Here is a 19,668-nt window from a genome sequence, read left to right as displayed (position 1 = left end):
CGTGTTGATCAGCCAGTGGCATGTTCCGAGGTTGAACATTGACTACACATGTTCAATTCAATAATGATTGCTAGCTACCATGACAAGCTTTAATTTGAAATAAAAACAAGATCTCAAAGACTCCAGTCGGCGTCTGACAGATTTAAAACTCATATAAAGAATCCAAGGTGAGAGTTTTGTGGATGGTCTTCTTAGTAACGCTCAGAAGTCCTCATGACGAGCAGGACATATATCCAATGAATGTGTCTCCTTGCTTTATTTCATCCCGAGTGTCGGCGTGGGACAAGACACGCAAGAAGACTGCAAAGATTGATTTAGTCCACAGTGAAAGTGTCTCTTACAACGTGGAGAGAAACTCTTTGACCTGCCAGAGCCAAAACCACAATGAGACAAGCAGGAAGAAGGAAATGTCCCAAAGGTAAAGAGGGAGAAAAAAAAGTCACCTGGTCAATGATCGCTTCCTGTTTGATGCCATCGTTCTTAAAGTTGTCGTTGACGTCCAAAACGAGGACAGGAAGATGATTCAGGTAGTCAAAGTCCAGTCTGCAAAGAAGCCATCGTATCAATCATTCATGCCTGCATTGATGCTGCACCATTTTGAGAAAAAAAAACCTAATTGACATTTTTCTCTCCAAAATTTCAATTCGATTTGCGATTTTTGTATCTTCTACATAAAAACGTGAAAACAAGGTGTGAAGGAAGACATGTTACTTTTAGACCAGTGGTTCTTAACCTTGTTGGAGGTACCGAACCCCACCAGTTTCATATACGCATTCACCGAACCCTCCTTTTTTTTCAAATTCAAGACAAAGTTATTATATGTTTTTGGTAACACTTTAGTATGGGGAACATATTCTAAGTAACAAATACTTAATTTAGAGTTTTTTGAACACTAGGGGAACATATTCTAAGTAACAAATACTTAATTTAGAGTTATTTGGTTAGGGTTAGGGCCAGGGTTAGGGTTATAATAAGGTCATGCCGAATAAGGCATTAATAAGTACTTAATAATGACTAGTTAAAGGCCTACTGAAACCCACTACTACCGACCACGCAGTCTGATAGTTTATATATCAATGATGAAATCTTAACATTGCAACACATGCCAATACAGCTGGGTTAGCTTACTAAAGTGCAATTTTAAATTTCATGCGACATTTCCTGCTGAAAACGTCTCGGTATGATGACGTCAGCGCGTGACGTCACGGATTGTAGAAGACATTTTGAGACAGCATGATGGCCAGCTATTAAGTCGTCTGTTTCATCGCAAAATTCCACAGTATTCTGGACATCTGTGTTGGTGAATCTTTTGCAATTTGTTCAATGAACAATGGAGACAGCAAAGAAGAAAGCTGTAGGAGGGAAGCGGTGTATTGCGGCCGACTGCAGCAACACAAACACAGCCGGTGTTTCATTGTTTACATTCCCGAAAGATGACAGTCAATCTTTACCGTTGGCCTGTGGAGAACTGGGACAACAGAGACTCTTACCAGGAGGACTTTGAGTTGGATATGCTGACACGGTACCGTGAGTACGCTTCCAAACATTTGATCGTTTGCCCGTACGTGCGTGCCGCTATGTGCATGTCACGTAAATAATTCAATGTATACACCCTGATGATTATCTTGTGTGATGACTGTATTATGATGATAGTATATATCTGTATCATGAATCAATTTAAGTGGACCCCGACTTAAACAAGTTGAAAAACTTATTCGGGTGTTACCATTTAGTGGTCAATTGTACGGAATGTGTACTTCACTGTGCAATCTAGAAATAAAAGTCTCAAAAAGTCTCACGTACGTAACTTTGGGGACTTTGGGGAAATATCTGTGCTGTATGAACTTTGGGGAGGTGAACAGTACTTTGGGCTGTGGGATTGAGTGTGTTGTGCAGGTGTTTGAGTTGTATTGGCGGGTTATATGGACGGGAGGGGGGAGGTGTTTGTTATGCGGGATTAATTTGTGGCATATTAAATATAAGCCTGTTTGTGTTGTGGCTAATAGAGTATATATATGTCTTGTGTTTATTTACTGTTTTAGTCATTCCCAGCTGAATATCAGGTCCCACCCGCCTCTCACTGCATCTTCCCTATCTGAATCGCTCCCACTGCCCTCTAGTCCTTCACTCTCACTTTCCTCATCCACGAATCTTTCATCCTCGCTCAAATTAATGGGGAAATCGTCGCTTTCTCGGTCCGAATCGCTCTCGCTGCTGGTGGCCATGATTGTAAACAATGTGCAGATTTGAGGAGCTCCACAACCTGTGAGGTCACACTACGGTACTCGTCTGCTACTTCCGGTAGAGGCAAGGCTTTTTTATCAGCAACCAAAAGTTGTGAACTTTATCGTCGATGTTCTCTACTAAATCCTTTCAGCAAAAATATAGCAATATCACGAAATGATCAAGTATGACACATAGAATGGACCTGCTATCCCCGCTTGAATAAGAAAATCGCATTTCAGTAGGCCTTTAAGAGCCAATATGTTACTAATTTGCATGTTAATAAGAAATTAATTAATGGTGAATATGTTCCCCATACTAAAGTGTTACCATGTTTTTTTTACTGGTGCACAAAATGAGCCGTGCATGAACATCACCTTGTTCAAACAACAAAACCAACACAGTGCATAAAATCACAACAAATTACACACCTGCAAATCAGTCTGACTTCTGCTGTTGCCGTATCCGTAATACGTCGATAGGGAGAAGTTTTTATTTACACGATGAGTCGAGCGTATTTTGACCTCCGCCGAGGGTTCCATCGAACCCAGGTTAAGAACCACTGTTTTAGACTGTCAATCAACATATTCTTCTCACATGTGAGCACACTGAGAAAAAAAAAAAAAAAAAGAGGAAAAATTACGTAAAAACGAGAAACATTTCTATAGGCACGAAAAGCTGCCACGCAAGCCCCAAAAGAAAATTTTGAAAACAAGACTACATTTCCTGCAATTGGGTGCATTTCTACACTATGATAAGATCTTCTCTCAAAAAGGCCTAAAAAAATGTATACATACATTTAAAACAAATATTTTATTAATCAGTAGGGGTGTAACGTAGTGTATTTGTATTGAACCGTTTCGGTACTGGGGTTTCGGTTCGATTCGGAGGTGTACCGAACGAGTTTCCACACGGACATATTAAGTAGCGTACCGCACGTTGTGTAAACAATGCACACCGAGGCACAACACACGGCATGCTAGCAGCTAACGGGCTACGATAGACTGACCATACGTCCTCTTTTCACCGGACATGTCCTCTTTTGCGGAGCTGTCAGGGCGGAGTTTCTTAAATGCCTCAAATTTTGAGTAAGGGTTGCGTGTATTTTCAATGTACGTTCAGGGTTAAGAAGGGGTTGAAAACAAAACAAATTGTGCGCCCAGCAGCATTCGTGAGGGAGGGGCAGAGACAGAGAGAGCGAGAGTTATGACAAAACGCGCATGCGTCGCCAGGCTCTTCTTTTTATCCATAGATTTATCAGATTTAATTTTTTATTATCTATAGCAGAGGTGTCAAAAGTGTGCCCCGGAGGCCATTTGCAGCCCACAGCTAATGTTTTAAAGGCCCACGGCACATTCTAAAAATACTATTAAAATAAACAAAAACATAACAAAAGTGAAATAAAAAAGCTTAAAGGTTAAATGTAATTTAGAAAAAGTTGCAATGTTGACTAATAAAACAAAGCTGTTTTTTTTTCTTTCAAACGGTCATTGCTCAAAACATAATATTGAATCAAAATCAATGTTATTATGAATTATTGACCTATCCAAGGTTCCCATTACTTCACATCAAATATTCCACTAAGACAAAAAATTTTGGTGGAAGATTTTGCAAATTTGGTAAATAAATAACCCAAAAATGTATATTTTGTTGTTTTCTTACTGTACCGAAAATTAACTGAACTGTGACCTCTAAACCGAGGTACGTACAGAACCGAAATTTTTGTGTACCGTGTACCCCTATTAATCAGTATTAACATTTTTTTTTCTATCGTTTTGCCATATTTTTAATTGTTGCTTCTTTTTGTACAAGGTACTTTGTTGGGATTTTTTCAAGTATTTAGAGGCTTTTAATTACTTTTTTTTTTATTAAAAACAACCAACAACAAATCGAGCATCTTCTTCTGGTGTCATTATAGAATGTACTTGTGTTTGGAGACTCTAGTTCTGTCCCTTAATGTCCTTGACTAAAGAGACTGAAGCGAGCATGACGTCACACTTGCTTTGCGCTGTTGCTCCAGTTGGGGACTTTCTCTTTTTAAAAGTCATCACTGTCCTCTTAATATTTGCACATTTTGTAGATGACTGTCCGCGCGGGTACATCTGCAATATATAAATCGCGTCCACATCGCAAACATGCTGACCACGCTCCAGACAATGGCGTGCGTTTTGTTTACATCCGGTTTCATATCGTAGTTTTCGGTAATCAAAGTCTTTTTTCATAGGTAAAGTTTTCGGTACGTCACTTGTCAATAGTGCGCAAATAATAGGCTATATATATCAATTCATACTGTAACGACCAGCTAATGTTTTATGTTTGTGTGGTTTGGATTTGATGTCAGTTTTCCCCATGTTTACAAACACACCGTCCGTGCCTGAAAGGTGATTGGCGGAGAATGAAGAAGTGTTGTGTTTCCGACGGGGAAGCGAAGACTCAAGGAGACGAAAGTGTTTTCATGGGAGGTAAAACCTGTGTCGTTTGTTACCATAAGATTGGTAATAAAATGTAAAAATAGCGTCGGAATTTGTGTGATTTCTTCTCGGGCCTACAATACATCATTTTACTTTAATTCGTTTTTAAGTAAAAGAAAAAAGCCCGTATTTTCAAAGGTGTGGCAGTAATAAAAATGCTGCGGCGTCACGCCACTTTCAATTACAAACCCCGTTTCCATATGAGTTGGGAAATTGTGTTAGATGTAAATATAAACAGAATACAATGATTTGCAAATCCTTTTCAACCCATATTCAATTGAATGCACTACAAAGACAAGATATTTGATGTTCAAACTCATAAACTTAATTTTTTTTTGCAAATAATAATTAACTTAGAATGTCATGGCTGCAACACGTGCCAAAGTAGTTGGCACAGGGGCATGTTCACCACTGTGTTACATGGCCTTTCATTTTAAAAACACTCAGTAAACGTTTGGGAACTGAGGAGACACATTTTTGAAGCTTCTCAGGTGGAATTCTTTCCCATTCTTGCTTGATGTACAGCTTAAGTTGTTCAACAGTCCGGGGGTCTCCGTTGTGCTATTTTAGGCTTCATAATGCGCCACACATTTTCAATGGGAGACAGGTCTGGACTACAGGCAGGCCAGTCTAGTACCCGCACTCTTTTACTATGAAGCCACGCTGATGTAACACGTGGCTTGGCATTGTCTTGCTGAAATAAGCAGGAGCGTCCATGGTAACGTTGCTTGGATGGCAACATATGTTGCTCCAAAACCTGTATGTACCTTTCAGCATTAATGGCGCCTTCACAGATGTGTAAGTTACCCATGCTTCGGCCACTAATACACCCCCATACCATCACAGATGCTGGCTTTTCAACTTTGCGCCTATAACAATCTGGATGGTTCTTTTCCTCTTTGGTCCAGAGGACACAACGTCCACAGTTTCCAAAAACAACTTGAAATGTGGACTCGTCAGACCACAGAACACTTTTCTACTTTGTATCAGTCCATCTTAAATGAGCTCAGGCCCAGCAAAGGCGACGGCGTTTCTGGGTGTTGTTGATAAACGGTTTTCGCCTTGCATAGGAGAGTTTTAACTTGCACTTACAGATGTAGCGACCAACTGTATAGACTGACAGTGGGTTTCTGAATGTGTTCCTGAGCCCATGTTGTGATATCCTTTACCCACTGATGTCGCTTGTTGATGCAGTACAGCCGGAGGGATCAAAGGTCACGGGCTTAGCTGCTTACGTGCAGTGATTTCTCCAGATTCTCTGAACCCTTTGATGATATTACGGACCATAGATAGTGAAATCCCTAAATTCCTTGCAATAGCTGGTTTAGAAAGGTTTTTCTTAAACTGTTCACGCATTTGTTGACAAAGTGGTGACCCTCGCCTAATCCTTGTTTGTGAATGACTGAGCATTTCATGGAATCTACTTTTATACCCAATCATGGCACCCACCTGTTCCCAATTTGCCTGTTCACCTGTGGGATGTTCCAAATAAGTGTTTGATGAGCATTCCTCAACTTTATCAGTATTTATTGTTATTATTCCCAACTTCTTTGTCACGTGTTGCTGGCATCAAATTCTAAAGTTAATGATTATTTGAAAAAAAAAAAAATGTTTATCATTTTGAACATCAAGTTAGTGCTGCAAGGGGTTCTGGGTATTTGTTCTGTTGTGTTACGGTGCGGCTGTCCTCCCAAAATGTGTTTGTCATTCTTGTTTGGTGTGGGTTCACAGTGTGGCGCATATTTGTAACAGTGTTAAAGTTGTTTATACGGTCACCCTCAGTGTGACCTGTATGGCTGTTGATCAAGTATGCCTTTCATTCACTTATGTGTGTGTAAAAGCCGCATATATTAGATGACTGGGCCGGCAAGCTGGTTGTATGGAGGAACGCCCCCAATCTTGTTGTCCGGGTGGAAATCGGGAGAAATTCGGGAGAATGGTTGCCCCGGGAGGTTTTCGGGACGGGCACTGAAATTCGGGAGTCTCCCGGGAAAATCGGGAGGGTTGGCAAGTAGAGATGTATCGGCCAATAAATGCGTTAAAATGTAATATCGGAAATTATCAGTATCGTTTTTTTTATTATCGGTATCGTTTTTTTTTTTTTTTATTAAATCAACATAAAAAACACAAGATACACTTACAATTAGTGCACCAACCCAAAAAACCTCCCTCCCCCATTTACACTCATTCACACAAAAGGTTAATAATATTCTGGTTCCTACATTATATATCAATACAGTCTGCAAGGGATACAGTCTGTAAGCACACATGATTGTGCGTACTGCTGGTCCACTAATAGTACTAACCTTTAACAGTTAATTTTACTAATTTTCATTCATTACTACCGTATTTTTCGGAGTATAAGTCGCACCGGAAAATAAGTCGCACCTGCCGAAAATGCATAATAAAGAAGGAAAAAAACATAAGTCGCACTGGAGCCTGGCCAAACTATGAAAAAACTGCGACTTATAGTCTGAAAAATACGGTAGTTTCTATGTTACTGGTTTTATATTGTTTTACTTTCATTTTTATTCAAGAAAATGTTTTTAATTTATTTATTATTTTATCAATTTTTTTTTAAAAAGTACCTTATCTTCACCAGACCTGGTTGTCCAAATTAGGTATAATAATGTGTTAATTCCACGACTGTATATATCGATTGATATCGGTATCGGTAATTAAAGAGTTGGACAATATCGGATATCGGCAAAAAGCCATTATCGGACATCCCTATTGGCAAGTATGCTGATAAGAGCGACGCAGAGTGAGACCTCTTTCTCCCTGTTTGAATGAAAGACAAACAAACGCAAGGCTCAAAGATTCTGATTGGCCAACATGCCTGTCAATCAAACGGGGGCGAGAGTACTCCGCCTCTTGGGGTTATTTATTGGACTAATTAAAAGCTTGATGTCGATTAAATGGTGCAGCCCTAGTTTTAGCAAAAGGTGTGCGCGTCCCAACCTGAGCTTCCTGTGGACGAGCCAATCTTCATGTTTCAGGTGAAGTTGTTCCAAATACTCCAGAGGAATGTCGCTCTCTTCTTCTCGGCCGCGGTGGACCAGACGCTGCATGCAGCACTGACACGCCAACAACAGGTCAGGTGACGCTCACGTCGACGTGTGACGAATGTGCGCGGCGGGGGCCTTCACCTGTGGGTCGGCTCTCAGGTAAATGATGGCGTCGAGGGCGATGTCCTCCTCAAAGCTACCGAGCAACCATCCGTGCCAGTCCTGGTAGACGCTCCACTCCGTCTCGCTCATGTTGCCAGACTCAAACAGGTTGGACGCAAACACGTACCTGAACCCACACAAGTACCGTCAACATGGACCCGAACCCACACAAGCAAAGTGAAAAGTCCCTTAAAAGTTGGCTTACCTGTCCGAGTAGACGGAACGCTCGAAGAACTGAATTGGATTTTCCGCCTGCTGAAGTTTGACTGATGGCGACTGAAGCTGGGCGCGAACTCTGCTGAGACATGCGTAACTCTGACACCCACACCCACACCCACACAGACAATTATCTTCTGTGGCCGTGCCCGCGGACACACGGGGTCAAGAGCTGTACCTGGAAGGTGTAGGACCAACGGCTGGGTTTGTCGTAGAGCATGTGTAGCAGATTTCCTCCGCTCTTCTGGGAGGAACTCAGCTCCTGATTGGGTAAATGGTTTGTCATTTATTTTGAAAGGACAGCTGTCTGTCAGTGACATTTATTTTTTGGGAGGACATGTCCACTCACCTGGTGAACGTCCCCGCTGTCATTGTGGACATTGCACCACTTGCCGATGGGTTCAGGTATGACCTCCCAGTCTGAGGACGCCCTCTGGAGAACTCGCACAAAGGTGGACTTCCCGGCCGCTGGAGTCACAACATGACACAAGGATTCAGAACATAATTCACAAAATGTCACAACAGCCACAACGTGACAACGATTCACAATGATACACAATATGACAACGATTCAAAACATTAAAAAAAATCACAATATGTCACAAGTCACAACGTGACAATAATTCCCAACATGACACCGATTTTACAAGGATACACAACATGACAACGATTCAGAACATAACAATCCACAATATGTCATAACAAGCCACAACGTAATAACATGACACAATATGACAACGATTCACAACATGACACGACGATTCACAATGATACAAAACATGACAACGATTCACAACGTGACAATGATTTTACAAGGATACATAACGATTCAGAACATATGTCGCAAAAAGCAACAACGTGACAACAATCCACAACATGACAATATAACGATTCAAAACATGACACGACGATTCACAATGATACACATGACAACGATTGACAGCGTGACACAATAGTACACAACAATTCACAACATGACAACGATTTTACAAGGATACGCAACATGACAACAATTCAGAACATAACAATTCACAAAATGTCACAACAAGCCACAACGATTCACAATATGATAACGATTCAGTACAATAACAATTCACAATATGTCACAACAAGCCACAACATGACACAATATAACGATTCACAACGATTCACGGTGATACAAACCATGACAACGATTCACAACATGACACGACGATTCACAATGATACAAAACATGACAACGATTCACAACGGGACACAATGGTACACAACAATTCACAGCGATTTTACAAAGATACGCAACATGACAACGATTAAGAACATAACAATTCACAATATCACAAGGTGACAATAATTCACAACATGACAACGATTTTAGAAGGATACGCAACATGACAACGATTCAGAACCTAACAACAATATGTCACAAAAAGCCACAACGTGACAACGATCCACAGCATGACAACGATTCACAACATGACAACGATTCAGAACTTAACAACATGTCACAAAAAGCCACAACGATCCACAGCATGACACAATATGACAACGATTCACAACATTGTAACATGACGATTCACAATGATGCAAGACATGACAACGATTGTACACAACAACAATGTTGTGTACAACGGTACACAACAATTCACAACATGACAACGATTTTACAAAGATACGCAACATGACTCAGAACCTAACAACAATATGTCACAAAAAGCCACAACGTAACAACGATCCACAACATGAGATCATATACCGGTAACTACGATTCACAACATGACACGACGATTCACAATGATACAAAACATGACAACGATTCACAACGATTTTACAAGGATACGCAACATGACAACGATTCAGAACATAACAATTCACAAAATGTCACAAGCCACATCGTGACAACGATTCACAATGATACACAATATGATAACGATTCAGAACATAACAATTCACAAAATGTCACAAGGTGACAATAATTCACAACATGAAAGCGATTTACAAGGCTACGCAACATGACAACGATTCGGAACCTAACAACAATATGTCACAAAAAGCCACAACTTGACAACGATCCACAACATGACACAATATAACGATTCACAACATGACACGACGATTCACAATGATACAAAACATGACAACGAATCACAACTTGACACAATGGTACACAACAATTCACAACGATTTTACAAGGATACGCAACATGACAACGATTCAGAACATAATTCACAACAAGCCACAACGATTCACAATGATACACAATATGATAACGATTCAGTATATAACAATTCACAATATGTCACAAGGTGACAATAATTCACAACATGACAACGATTTTACAAGGCCACGCAACATGACAACAATTCAGAACATAATTCACAATATATCACAACGATCCACAACATGACACAATATAACGATTCACAACATGACACAATATAACAATTCACAACGATTCACAGTGATACAAACCATGACAACGATTCACAACGTGACACAATGGTACACAACAATTCCCAACATGACACGATTCACAACAAGACGACTCACAACATAACAAGACAACGATTCACAACGTGACACAAAAATTCAAAACATGAGAATGATTCACAACCTGACAATTCACAACATGTCAACGATTTATAACAACGATTCACAACAAGACACAATTCACAACACGACCCGATTCACAGTGATTTAAAGCGTGACACATCTGTACACATTGATTCCCAACATGACAATGATTCACAACAACTCACAACATGTCAACAACGATTAACAATACACAACGCTTAACATGACAATTCACAGCATGAGAATGATTTACAACATGACACAACAACTCACAAGACGCGATTCACAACATGACGATATACACAACATGGCACAAAAATACGCAACATGACAACGATATACAACACAACAACAATTCACAACGATACATAACTTGACAAGGATTCACAACACAACGATTCACAACAGTCCCGATACACAACGTGATACAACTCGCAAAATGACATGAGTCACAATTCACAAAAAGTCTCCTTTTGACTTGTTTCAATTCCGGATGACCAGTGACATCATCATTCTCATGTAATTTTATTACAACATACTCATTTTTCTACATTAATCTTTTTTTATTTTACTGCATCTAACTTTTTTAGTTTACATAACTTTCCAGTTTCCATAAATAACTTGCCTATTTTGTTACATGACTTTCCTATGTAATAAGAAACTTGCCTATTTTACTATACGTTACTTGACTATTTCAATAAACATGTCTATTGACTCCATAACATTTCCATTTTAATACATAACCTGTCTATTTCACGACATGACTTGTTTGGTTTACACATCTTTTCATTTTTAATACATAACTTGTCTATTTTACATAACTTGAATACATAATACATAACTTGCCTAGTTTACGACATGACTTGTCCATTTTTACATAACGTGAATATATAATAAATACCTGTTTAACTACATGACTTGCCTATTTTACATAATGTACCTATACACACACACACACACACACACACACACACACACACACACACACACACACACACACACACACACACACACACACAAACACACACACACACACACACACACAATATATATATTGCCAAAAGTATTTGTCCACCTGCCTTGACTCACATATGAACTTGAAGTGTCATCCCATTCTAACCCATAGGGTTCAATTTGATGTCCGTCCACCTCTTGCAGCTGTTACAGCTTTAACTCTTCTGGGAAGGCTGTCCACAAGGTTGCGGAGTGTGTTTACAGGACTTTTCCACCATTCTTCCCAAAGCGCATTGGTGAGGTCACACACTGATGTTGGTCGAGAAGGCCTGGCTCTCAGTCTCCGTTCCAATTCATCCCAAAAGGTGTTCTATCAGGTTCAGGTCAGGACTCTGTGCAGGCCAGTCAAGTTCATCCACACCAGGGGGCGGCAATCTGAGGGTTCCTGGTTCAATCCCCACCTTCTACCAACCTCGTCACGTCCGTTGTGTCCTTGAGCAAGACGTTTAACCCTTGTTCCTGATGGGTCGTGGTTAGGGCCTTGCATGGCAGCTCCTGCCATCAGTGTGTGAATGGGTGAATGTGGAAATAGTGTTAAAGCGCTTTGAGTACCTTGAAGGTAGAAAAGCGCTATACAAGTATAACCCATTTACCATTTAGACTTTTGTCATTGTTAGAATAATTGTAAGTTATCACAAAAACTTTGTGTTACATTGAGTGTCTGGTGAGAAGACAAAAGCTGTCTTTGGAACCTACCAAGAGTAAGGCTCGTAAAACTCCACTGTGTAGGGGGGGAAGCAAAATAAAACGTGTTCTGTTTTCTTTCGTGTATGGTAATCAATAAAAATATATTGTTCTAACCCAAGACCTTCAAAGCGGAGTGGAAGCAGGACCAGACTCCCCTCCAGACGACCTCTTCTTAAACCTCCTTTTTGAACTATTTTACAACCTCTTCTTTTGAACTGTTCGGTAACTAAAGGCAACGCTGTTTACAACCCACTTCCCTCTGGAAGTGGAAGCTGTGGTCATGTGGTCGGAGAAAGTCAAATAAAGAAGGAGGAGTACAATCTTTTGCCAGAGCGTGCTGAGATACTGTACAAGGGTACAACGTACAGGCGACTCTCCTCAATTGAGTCAAAATTGAATTCTGTCTCTGTTTGATTCTTTGCTTCTTGTCTTGTTTAATAGATGTCATCAGTGTTTGAACCTGACAGTCATCCCATGCCTTTATGGACCTTGCTTTGTGCACAGTCATGTTGGAAGAAGAAGGGGCCCGCTTCAAACTGTTCCCACAAGGTTGGGAGCATGGAATTGTCCAAAATGTTTCGGTATCCTGGAGCATTCAAAGTTACTTTCACTGGAACTAAGGGGCCAAGCCCAACTCCTGAAAAACAACCCCACACCATAACTCCTCCTCCACCAAATTTCACACTCGGCACAATGCAGTCCGAAATGTACAGTTCTCCTGGCAACCTCCAAACATGCGCTTCAGCATCCACTGACCCATCTCTGTCAGTTTACATGGCCTACCACTTCATGGCTGAGTTGCTGTTGTTCTCAAACTCTTCCATTATCTTATAATAAAGCCAACCGTTGACTTAGGAATATTTAGGAGCGAGGAAATTTCACGACTGGATTTGTTGCACAGGTGGCATCCTATGACAGTTCCACGCTGGAAATCACTGAGAGCGGCCCATTCTTTCACAAATGTTTGTAGAAACAGCCTCCATGCCTAAGTGCTTGATTTTACACAGCTGTGGCCGGGCCAAGTGATTAGGACACCTGGTTCTGGTCATTCGGTTGGGTGGCCAAATACTTTTGGCAATATAGTGTATATTAATTACCATACCTATTTATATTATTGTAACCTATTTTTATGGGCTTGCCTCTTTGTGATGTTAAGTTCCTGTTATACAGTATATGCCTTGAGCTCTTATTTTGAAGGCGTGGTGACACGTAGTGGAGCAGGGGTTTTGAAAGAAAGGTGGTAATAAAGTGGCCCTCGTGTAAAACTGGAGCCTCCGTGTTTGTTATTTTGTACTTATCCTGTTATTGTGTTGTAACGAGGACGTTTCTTTTTGTAGGAGGGGAGGCATGTAACCTATTTTTATGGGCTTGCCTCTCTGTGATGTCAAGTTCCTGTTATACCAGTGGTTCTTAAAGGGGAACATTATCACCAGACCTATGTAAGCATCAATATATACGGTACCTTGATGTTGCAGAAAAAAGACCATATATTTTTTTAACCGATTTCCGAACTCTAAATGGGTGAATTTTGGTGAATTAAACGCCTTTCTATTATTCGCTCTCGGAGCGATTAAGTCACAACGTGACGTCACATCGGGAAGCAATCCGCCATTTTCTCAAACACATTACAAACACAGAGTCAAATCAGCTCTGTTATTTTCCGTTTTTTCGTCTGTTTTCCGTACCTTGGAGACATCATGCCTTGTCGGTGTGTTGTCGGAGGGTGTACAACACGAACAGGGACGGATTCAAGTTGCACCAGTGGCCCAAAGATGCGAAAGTGGCAAGAAATTGGACGTTTGTTCCGCACACTTTACCGACGAAAGCTATGCTACGACAGAGATGGCAAGAATGTGTGGATATCCTGCGACACTCAAAGCAGATGCATTTCCAACGATAAAGTCAAAGAAATCTGCCGCCAGACCCCCATTGAATCTGCCAGAGTGTGTGAGCAATTCAGGGACAAAGGACCTCGCTAGCACGGCAAGCAATGGCGGCAGTTTGTTCCCGGAGACGAGCGAGCTAAACCCCCTGGATGTCTTGGCTCACACCGTCCCGAAGATGATCAAGAGAAGAATATCGACCCTAGCTTCCCTGGCCTGCTGACATGAGGGTATGTCTACAAAATATATTAATTGATGAAAATTGGGCTGTCTGCACTCTCAAAGTGCATGTTGTTGCCAAATGTATTTCATATGCTGTAAACCTAGTTCATAGTTGTTAGTTTCCTTTAATGCCAAACAAACACATACCAATCGTTGGTTAGAAGGCGATCGCCGAATTCGTCCTCGCTTTCTCCCGTGTCGCTGGCTGTCGTGTCGTTTTCGTCGGTTTCGCTTGCATACGGTTCAAACCGATATGGCTCAATAGCTTCAGTTTCTTCTTCAATTTCGATTTCGCTACCTGCCTCCACACTACAACCATCTGTTTCAATCCATGCGTAATCTGTTGAATCGCTTAAGTCGCTGAAATCCGAGTCTGAATCCGAGCTAATGTCGCTATAGCTTGCTGTTCTTTCCGCCATGTTTGTTTGTATTGGCATCACTATGTGACGTCACAGGAAAGTGGACGGGTGTTTATAACGATGGTTAAAATCAGGCACTTTGAAGCTTTTTTTAGTGATATTGTGTGATGGGTAAAATTTTGAAAAAAACTTCGAAAAATAAAATAAGCCACTGGGAACTGATTTTTAATGGTTTTAACCCTTCTGAAATTGTGATAATGCTCCCCTTTAACCTGGGTTCGATGGAACCCTAGGGGTTCGATGAGTCAACCTCAGGGGTTCGGTGAAGGTCAAAACACACCCGACTCATCGTGTAAATACAAACTTCTCCCTATCGACGTATAACGGATACCGCAACAGCAGACTGGTTTGCAGGTGTGTAATTTGTTGTGAGTTTATGCACTGTGTTGGTTTTGCTGTTTGAACAAGGTGATGTTCATGCACGGTTCATTTTGTGCACCAGTAAAAAAAAACATGGTAACACTTTAGTATGGGGAACATATTCACCATTAATTAGTTGTTTGTTAACATGCAAATGAGTAACATATTGGCTCTTAACTAGTCATTATTAAGTACTTACTAATGCCTTATTCGGCATGGCCTTATTATAACCCTAACCAAATACCGTATTTCCTTGAATTGCCGCCGGGGCGGTAATTAATTTAAAACCTCTTCTCACTCCGGCACTTACCAAAGGCATGCGGTAAATTTAGGCCTGCGCTTATAAATTTGAGTGTGATGTAAGGATACCATCATGAAAAGCACATTTAATTAAAAAAAAACGTTATTATGGTCTTACCTTTACTTATAAATGAAGTACATGCGCAGCTCCTTCTGAGCTGAACAAAAGCATCGATAACTTGTTCATAGAAGTCTTCCTTATCTTTCTTCAGTTTTAAAAGTCTCTCTGTCTCGATGGAGATCTTCCTTTAATTATTACCTCCTGCTTCGATTGAAAGTCCAGTTTAGAAAAGTGTTTTATTTTAGATATGTAATCCAACCATGTTAAAAGTGCAAGCGAGAGGAAAAAAATAAACGATTGCTGCTTGTTGTCACTTCTTCTGCAGCCGAGTAGTCGCAAGAAGGATCACTAGTGCCCTCTACCACCAGGAGGCGGGAGTCATTTAATGACTCATATTTGACACACGCAGCTACGGTATATTAATAAAACATAGCTGCTTACTGTTCTTTTTAGCATATTCAATAGCTTGGACCTTAAATCCTACTGAATAGCTCTTAATCTTCATCCCTTTATGCGATTTTAAATTATTGAAATCAGCCTCCTCCATTTTGAAAATGATGACAGGTGAAGTGTCACTCGTGACGTGACGAGTTTGACCCGGCGGAAATTCTAGGCATATGCTAATTATTCTGCGAAACGAGTTTGACACGGCGGAAATTCTAGACATGCGCTAATAAAAATAATATTTTGCGAAACGAGTTTGACCCGGCGGTAATGCTAAGCATGCGCTAATTATTTTGCCAAACGAGTTTGACTCGGCGGTAATTCTAGTCAGGCGCATACTATATACCCGGCAGCAATTCAAGGAAATACGGTAACTCTAAATTAAGTCTTTGTTACTTAGAATATGTTCCCCTAGTGTCCAAATAACTCTAAATTAAGTCTTTGTTACTGAAAATATGTTCCCCTACTGTCCAAATAACTCTAAATTAAGTCTTTGTTACTTAGAATATGTTCCCCCAGTGTCCAAATAACTCTAAATTAAGTCTGTGTTACTTAGAATATGTTCCCCTAGTGTCCAAATAACTCTAAATTGAGTCTTTGTTACTTAGAATATGTTCCCCTAGTGTCCAAATAATTCTAAATTAAGTCTTTGTTACTTAGAATATGTTCCCCTAGTGTCCAAATAACTCTAAATTAAGTCTGTGTTACTTAGAATGTGTTCCCTTAGTGTCCAAATAACTGTAAATTGAGTCTTTCTTACTTAGAATATGTTCCCCATACTAAAGTGTTACCAAAAACATATAACTTTGTCTTGAATTTGAAAAAAATAAAAAACATTTTATTTTTCACCAAAGAAGGGTTCGGTGAATGCGCATATGAAACTGGTGGGGTTTGGTACCTCCAACAAGGTTAAGAACCACTGTGTTATACAGTATATGTCTTGAGCTCTTATTTTGAAGGCGCTAAGAGCGGAAGTGGTGACACGTTGTAATGTAACTGAGGGTTTATATATGTCGCCTGTACTGTATAAAACTACAAAATAACAAACACGGAGGCTCCAGTTTTACACGAGGACCACTTTATTACCTTTCTTTCAAAAAACCCCGCTCCACTACAACGTGTCACCACTTCCGCTCTTAGCGCCTTCAAAATAAGGTATATACTGTGTAACAGGAACTTAACAGCACAAAGAGGCAAGCCCATAAAAATAGGTTACATTATGTATACTAGACATAAAGTTGACAATTGTCCTACATCGGACTTTTTTGTTAGAAGACTTGGTGGTATTCAGAAAAGGCTGCCAGCTTTAATCCACCCATCCAGCCATTTTCCTACCGCTTGTCCCCTCTCCGTGTCGCCTATCTCAGCTGCATTCGGGTTATAATCATGTTATGTAAAAGATAAAAGTTGAACTCACCGATATTTCCTTCGACGGAAATCTTTTTGTGTCGGCGGGAGAAGTTTGGGCCAGTGGAAAAAGCGCGGGCTAGCTTCGGAGGAGTCGCCATATTGACAAAACGTGTCTTGTTTGTTCACTTTTTTCTTCTGACACTTTAGCTCGACAACACTTATCTTCTTATTCTTACACTTGTGTTTGTTGACGTCTTACTTCTTCCTCCACTTTTGTTAGAAACCCGGACAGCAGGAGTAGAAAGTGTCCTTCAACTTTTCAAGCCTGCGCGCGCAAACCTGGTGACGTGTTTCCGCTTCAAATGGATGCAACTATCAAGATATTTATACCACACCGCCAAACGTAACTTTTTTTTTTTAGTTTTGATATATTTTAATATATAACAGCACTGTTTATTAAAAACGAAATTAGGGCATGCGTACCACTTTTACTTTCAGGTTTCTGTAAATTAATCATAAATTGTATATACACCCCTTCGTAATTAAAAATAATGGAAAAGCCCATATCACGTGACATAGAAGATGACGCGCTGTGAGGAAGTGACGTCATAGATAGATATAAGTACTTTATTGACTCCTTCAGGAAACAATTATAACCCCCTTGCGCTGCTTTGTACTCTTTTTGTACTGTTTTGTACTAATTTTGTACATATTTTGATTATTGTTTCTTGTCTGTTTGTAAATGTTGAAATTAATAAATAAAAGTTGAAAACATTTTTTTTAATTCTTCACGTATTGATGATGCTGTGTTCCAAATTAGTTATTTACTGAAATTGAAAAAAAAAAAAAAAAAAAAAAAATGTATTCACGTATCGATGATGCTGTGTTCCAAATTAAAGTTATTTACTGAAATTAAATAATAAATTAAATAATTAAATAAAAAAAGACTCATTCAGGAAAATTACAATTCCAGCAGCAGTGTACAGAATTGAGATAGTATTTTTTTTTTTAAAGTAAATAATGGAGGTATAAATGGAAATAAAATAGAAAATATAACAATAATAATAAAAATATGAAAGTAAAAATAAGAAAATAAGAAACTAGGCAGTAGTGACCATGTTATGAAATAAAAGAAAATAGAAAAAGGGTAATACTGTCGATTATATGAAAGATGTGATGTGTATATTGCACCTTTAAAATGTATTGCACTGTTTTTTGTTGCACTTTATTTCGGCATTATTATTGCTTAGCGTCCCCATGATGTGATTAACGTCGACTTAAACAAGTTGAAAAACTTATTCGGGTGTTACCATTTAGTGGTCAATTGTACGGAATATGTACTGTACTGTGCAATCTACTAATACAAGTCTCAGAGATAGTATTTTTTTAAAGTTAATAATGGAGGTATAAATGGAAATAAAATAGAAAACAATGAGAATAAAAATGTAACAGTAAAAATAAGAGAAACTAGGCAGTAGTGACCATGTTATGAAATAAAAAAAATGTAGAAAAAGGGTAATACTGTCGATTATATGAAAGATGTGTCTTTAAAATGTATTGCACTGTTTTTTGTTTCAGTTTATTTCGGTATTACTTTTGCTTCCCCTGTCATTAAATACCGGAAAATATAGTGGAGCCAAAACATTTTTCTTTCAAATCTTTATTTTCATAACAGCATAATACAGACATTTAACTATTAAAATAGTGATGATCAAATATCTTATACACTAAAAATGTTGTACTTTAATAACAGTATAATACAAACATTTCACAATTAAAATAGTGATAATCAAATATTTTATACCCAACAGGAAGTTGTAAGTGGAGCCAAAAGTCTTCATGGACTTTTCCGTCCAGTTCATGAACAAAGCAGCCTTGTTGTTATCCCATAATAACAATTATGTATTGTTAGTCTGCTCGGTATGAATCACTTCATACCCCCAAAGATAAATAACACAATAGAATTACAAAGTAAACAAGCATATTATTGTAATGGCTACCATGTAATGTTTTTTTTGTTTTTTTAAATCTCTTCTTAGAGATGATCTCGCCACTGGAGAGATGGCCTAAAAAAAACAGTAAATGCCTCGTTTTGTGTACTGTGTAAGGTTATAATAACAAAAGCATACAAAAAACTTAAGCTCTTTACGTAAATTGCTGTTATAATACGTGATTCTCTGTGTAAATAATGGTATTTGATTAAAGGTGCTTCAATAGAAACATATGGAAGTTATATCCTTAGTTGTGTGTGTGAGGGACAGAGGCATTAAGTAAATTTAATGTACTAATCAGGGC

General features: G+C 39.3%; 1 protein-coding gene across 1 annotated transcript; it reads right to left on the bottom strand.

The window, feature by feature from the left end:
- Positions 1 to 75: 75 nt before the first annotated feature.
- Positions 76 to 17,738, bottom strand: LOC133580423 (deoxycytidine kinase 2). Its single transcript, XM_061934711.1, has 8 exons — positions 17,441 to 17,738; positions 8,430 to 8,548; positions 8,259 to 8,342; positions 8,070 to 8,179; positions 7,844 to 7,991; positions 7,656 to 7,771; positions 444 to 543; positions 76 to 364 (listed from the first exon to the last, which is right to left on the bottom strand). The coding sequence occupies exons 1-8, from the start codon at positions 17,529 to 17,531 to the stop codon at positions 338 to 340; spliced, it is 795 nt and encodes a 264-aa protein (XP_061790695.1). The 5' UTR covers positions 17,532 to 17,738; the 3' UTR covers positions 76 to 337.
- Between the last annotated feature and the right edge of the window lie 1,930 nt (positions 17,739 to 19,668).

This window comes from Nerophis lumbriciformis, linkage group LG03, assembly GCF_033978685.3.
Source record: "Nerophis lumbriciformis linkage group LG03, RoL_Nlum_v2.1, whole genome shotgun sequence".
Lineage (NCBI taxonomy): Eukaryota > Metazoa > Chordata > Actinopteri > Syngnathiformes > Syngnathidae > Nerophis > Nerophis lumbriciformis.
This window is presented reverse-complemented; position numbering and strand designations above follow the sequence as displayed.

Coding starts and splice junctions, on each gene's coding strand:
- LOC133580423 (XM_061934711.1), bottom strand. CDS start 17,531: ATGGCGACTCCTCCGAAGCTAGCCCGCGCTTTTTCCACTGGCCCAAAC. Junction 7,992..8,069: donor CGTTCCGTCTACTCGGACAG/GTAAGCCAACTT, acceptor GTGTGGGTTCAG/GTACGTGTTTGCGTCCAACC. Junction 365..443: donor AGGAAGCGATCATTGACCAG/GTGACTTTTTTT, acceptor TGGCTCTGGCAG/GTCAAAGAGTTTCTCTCCAC.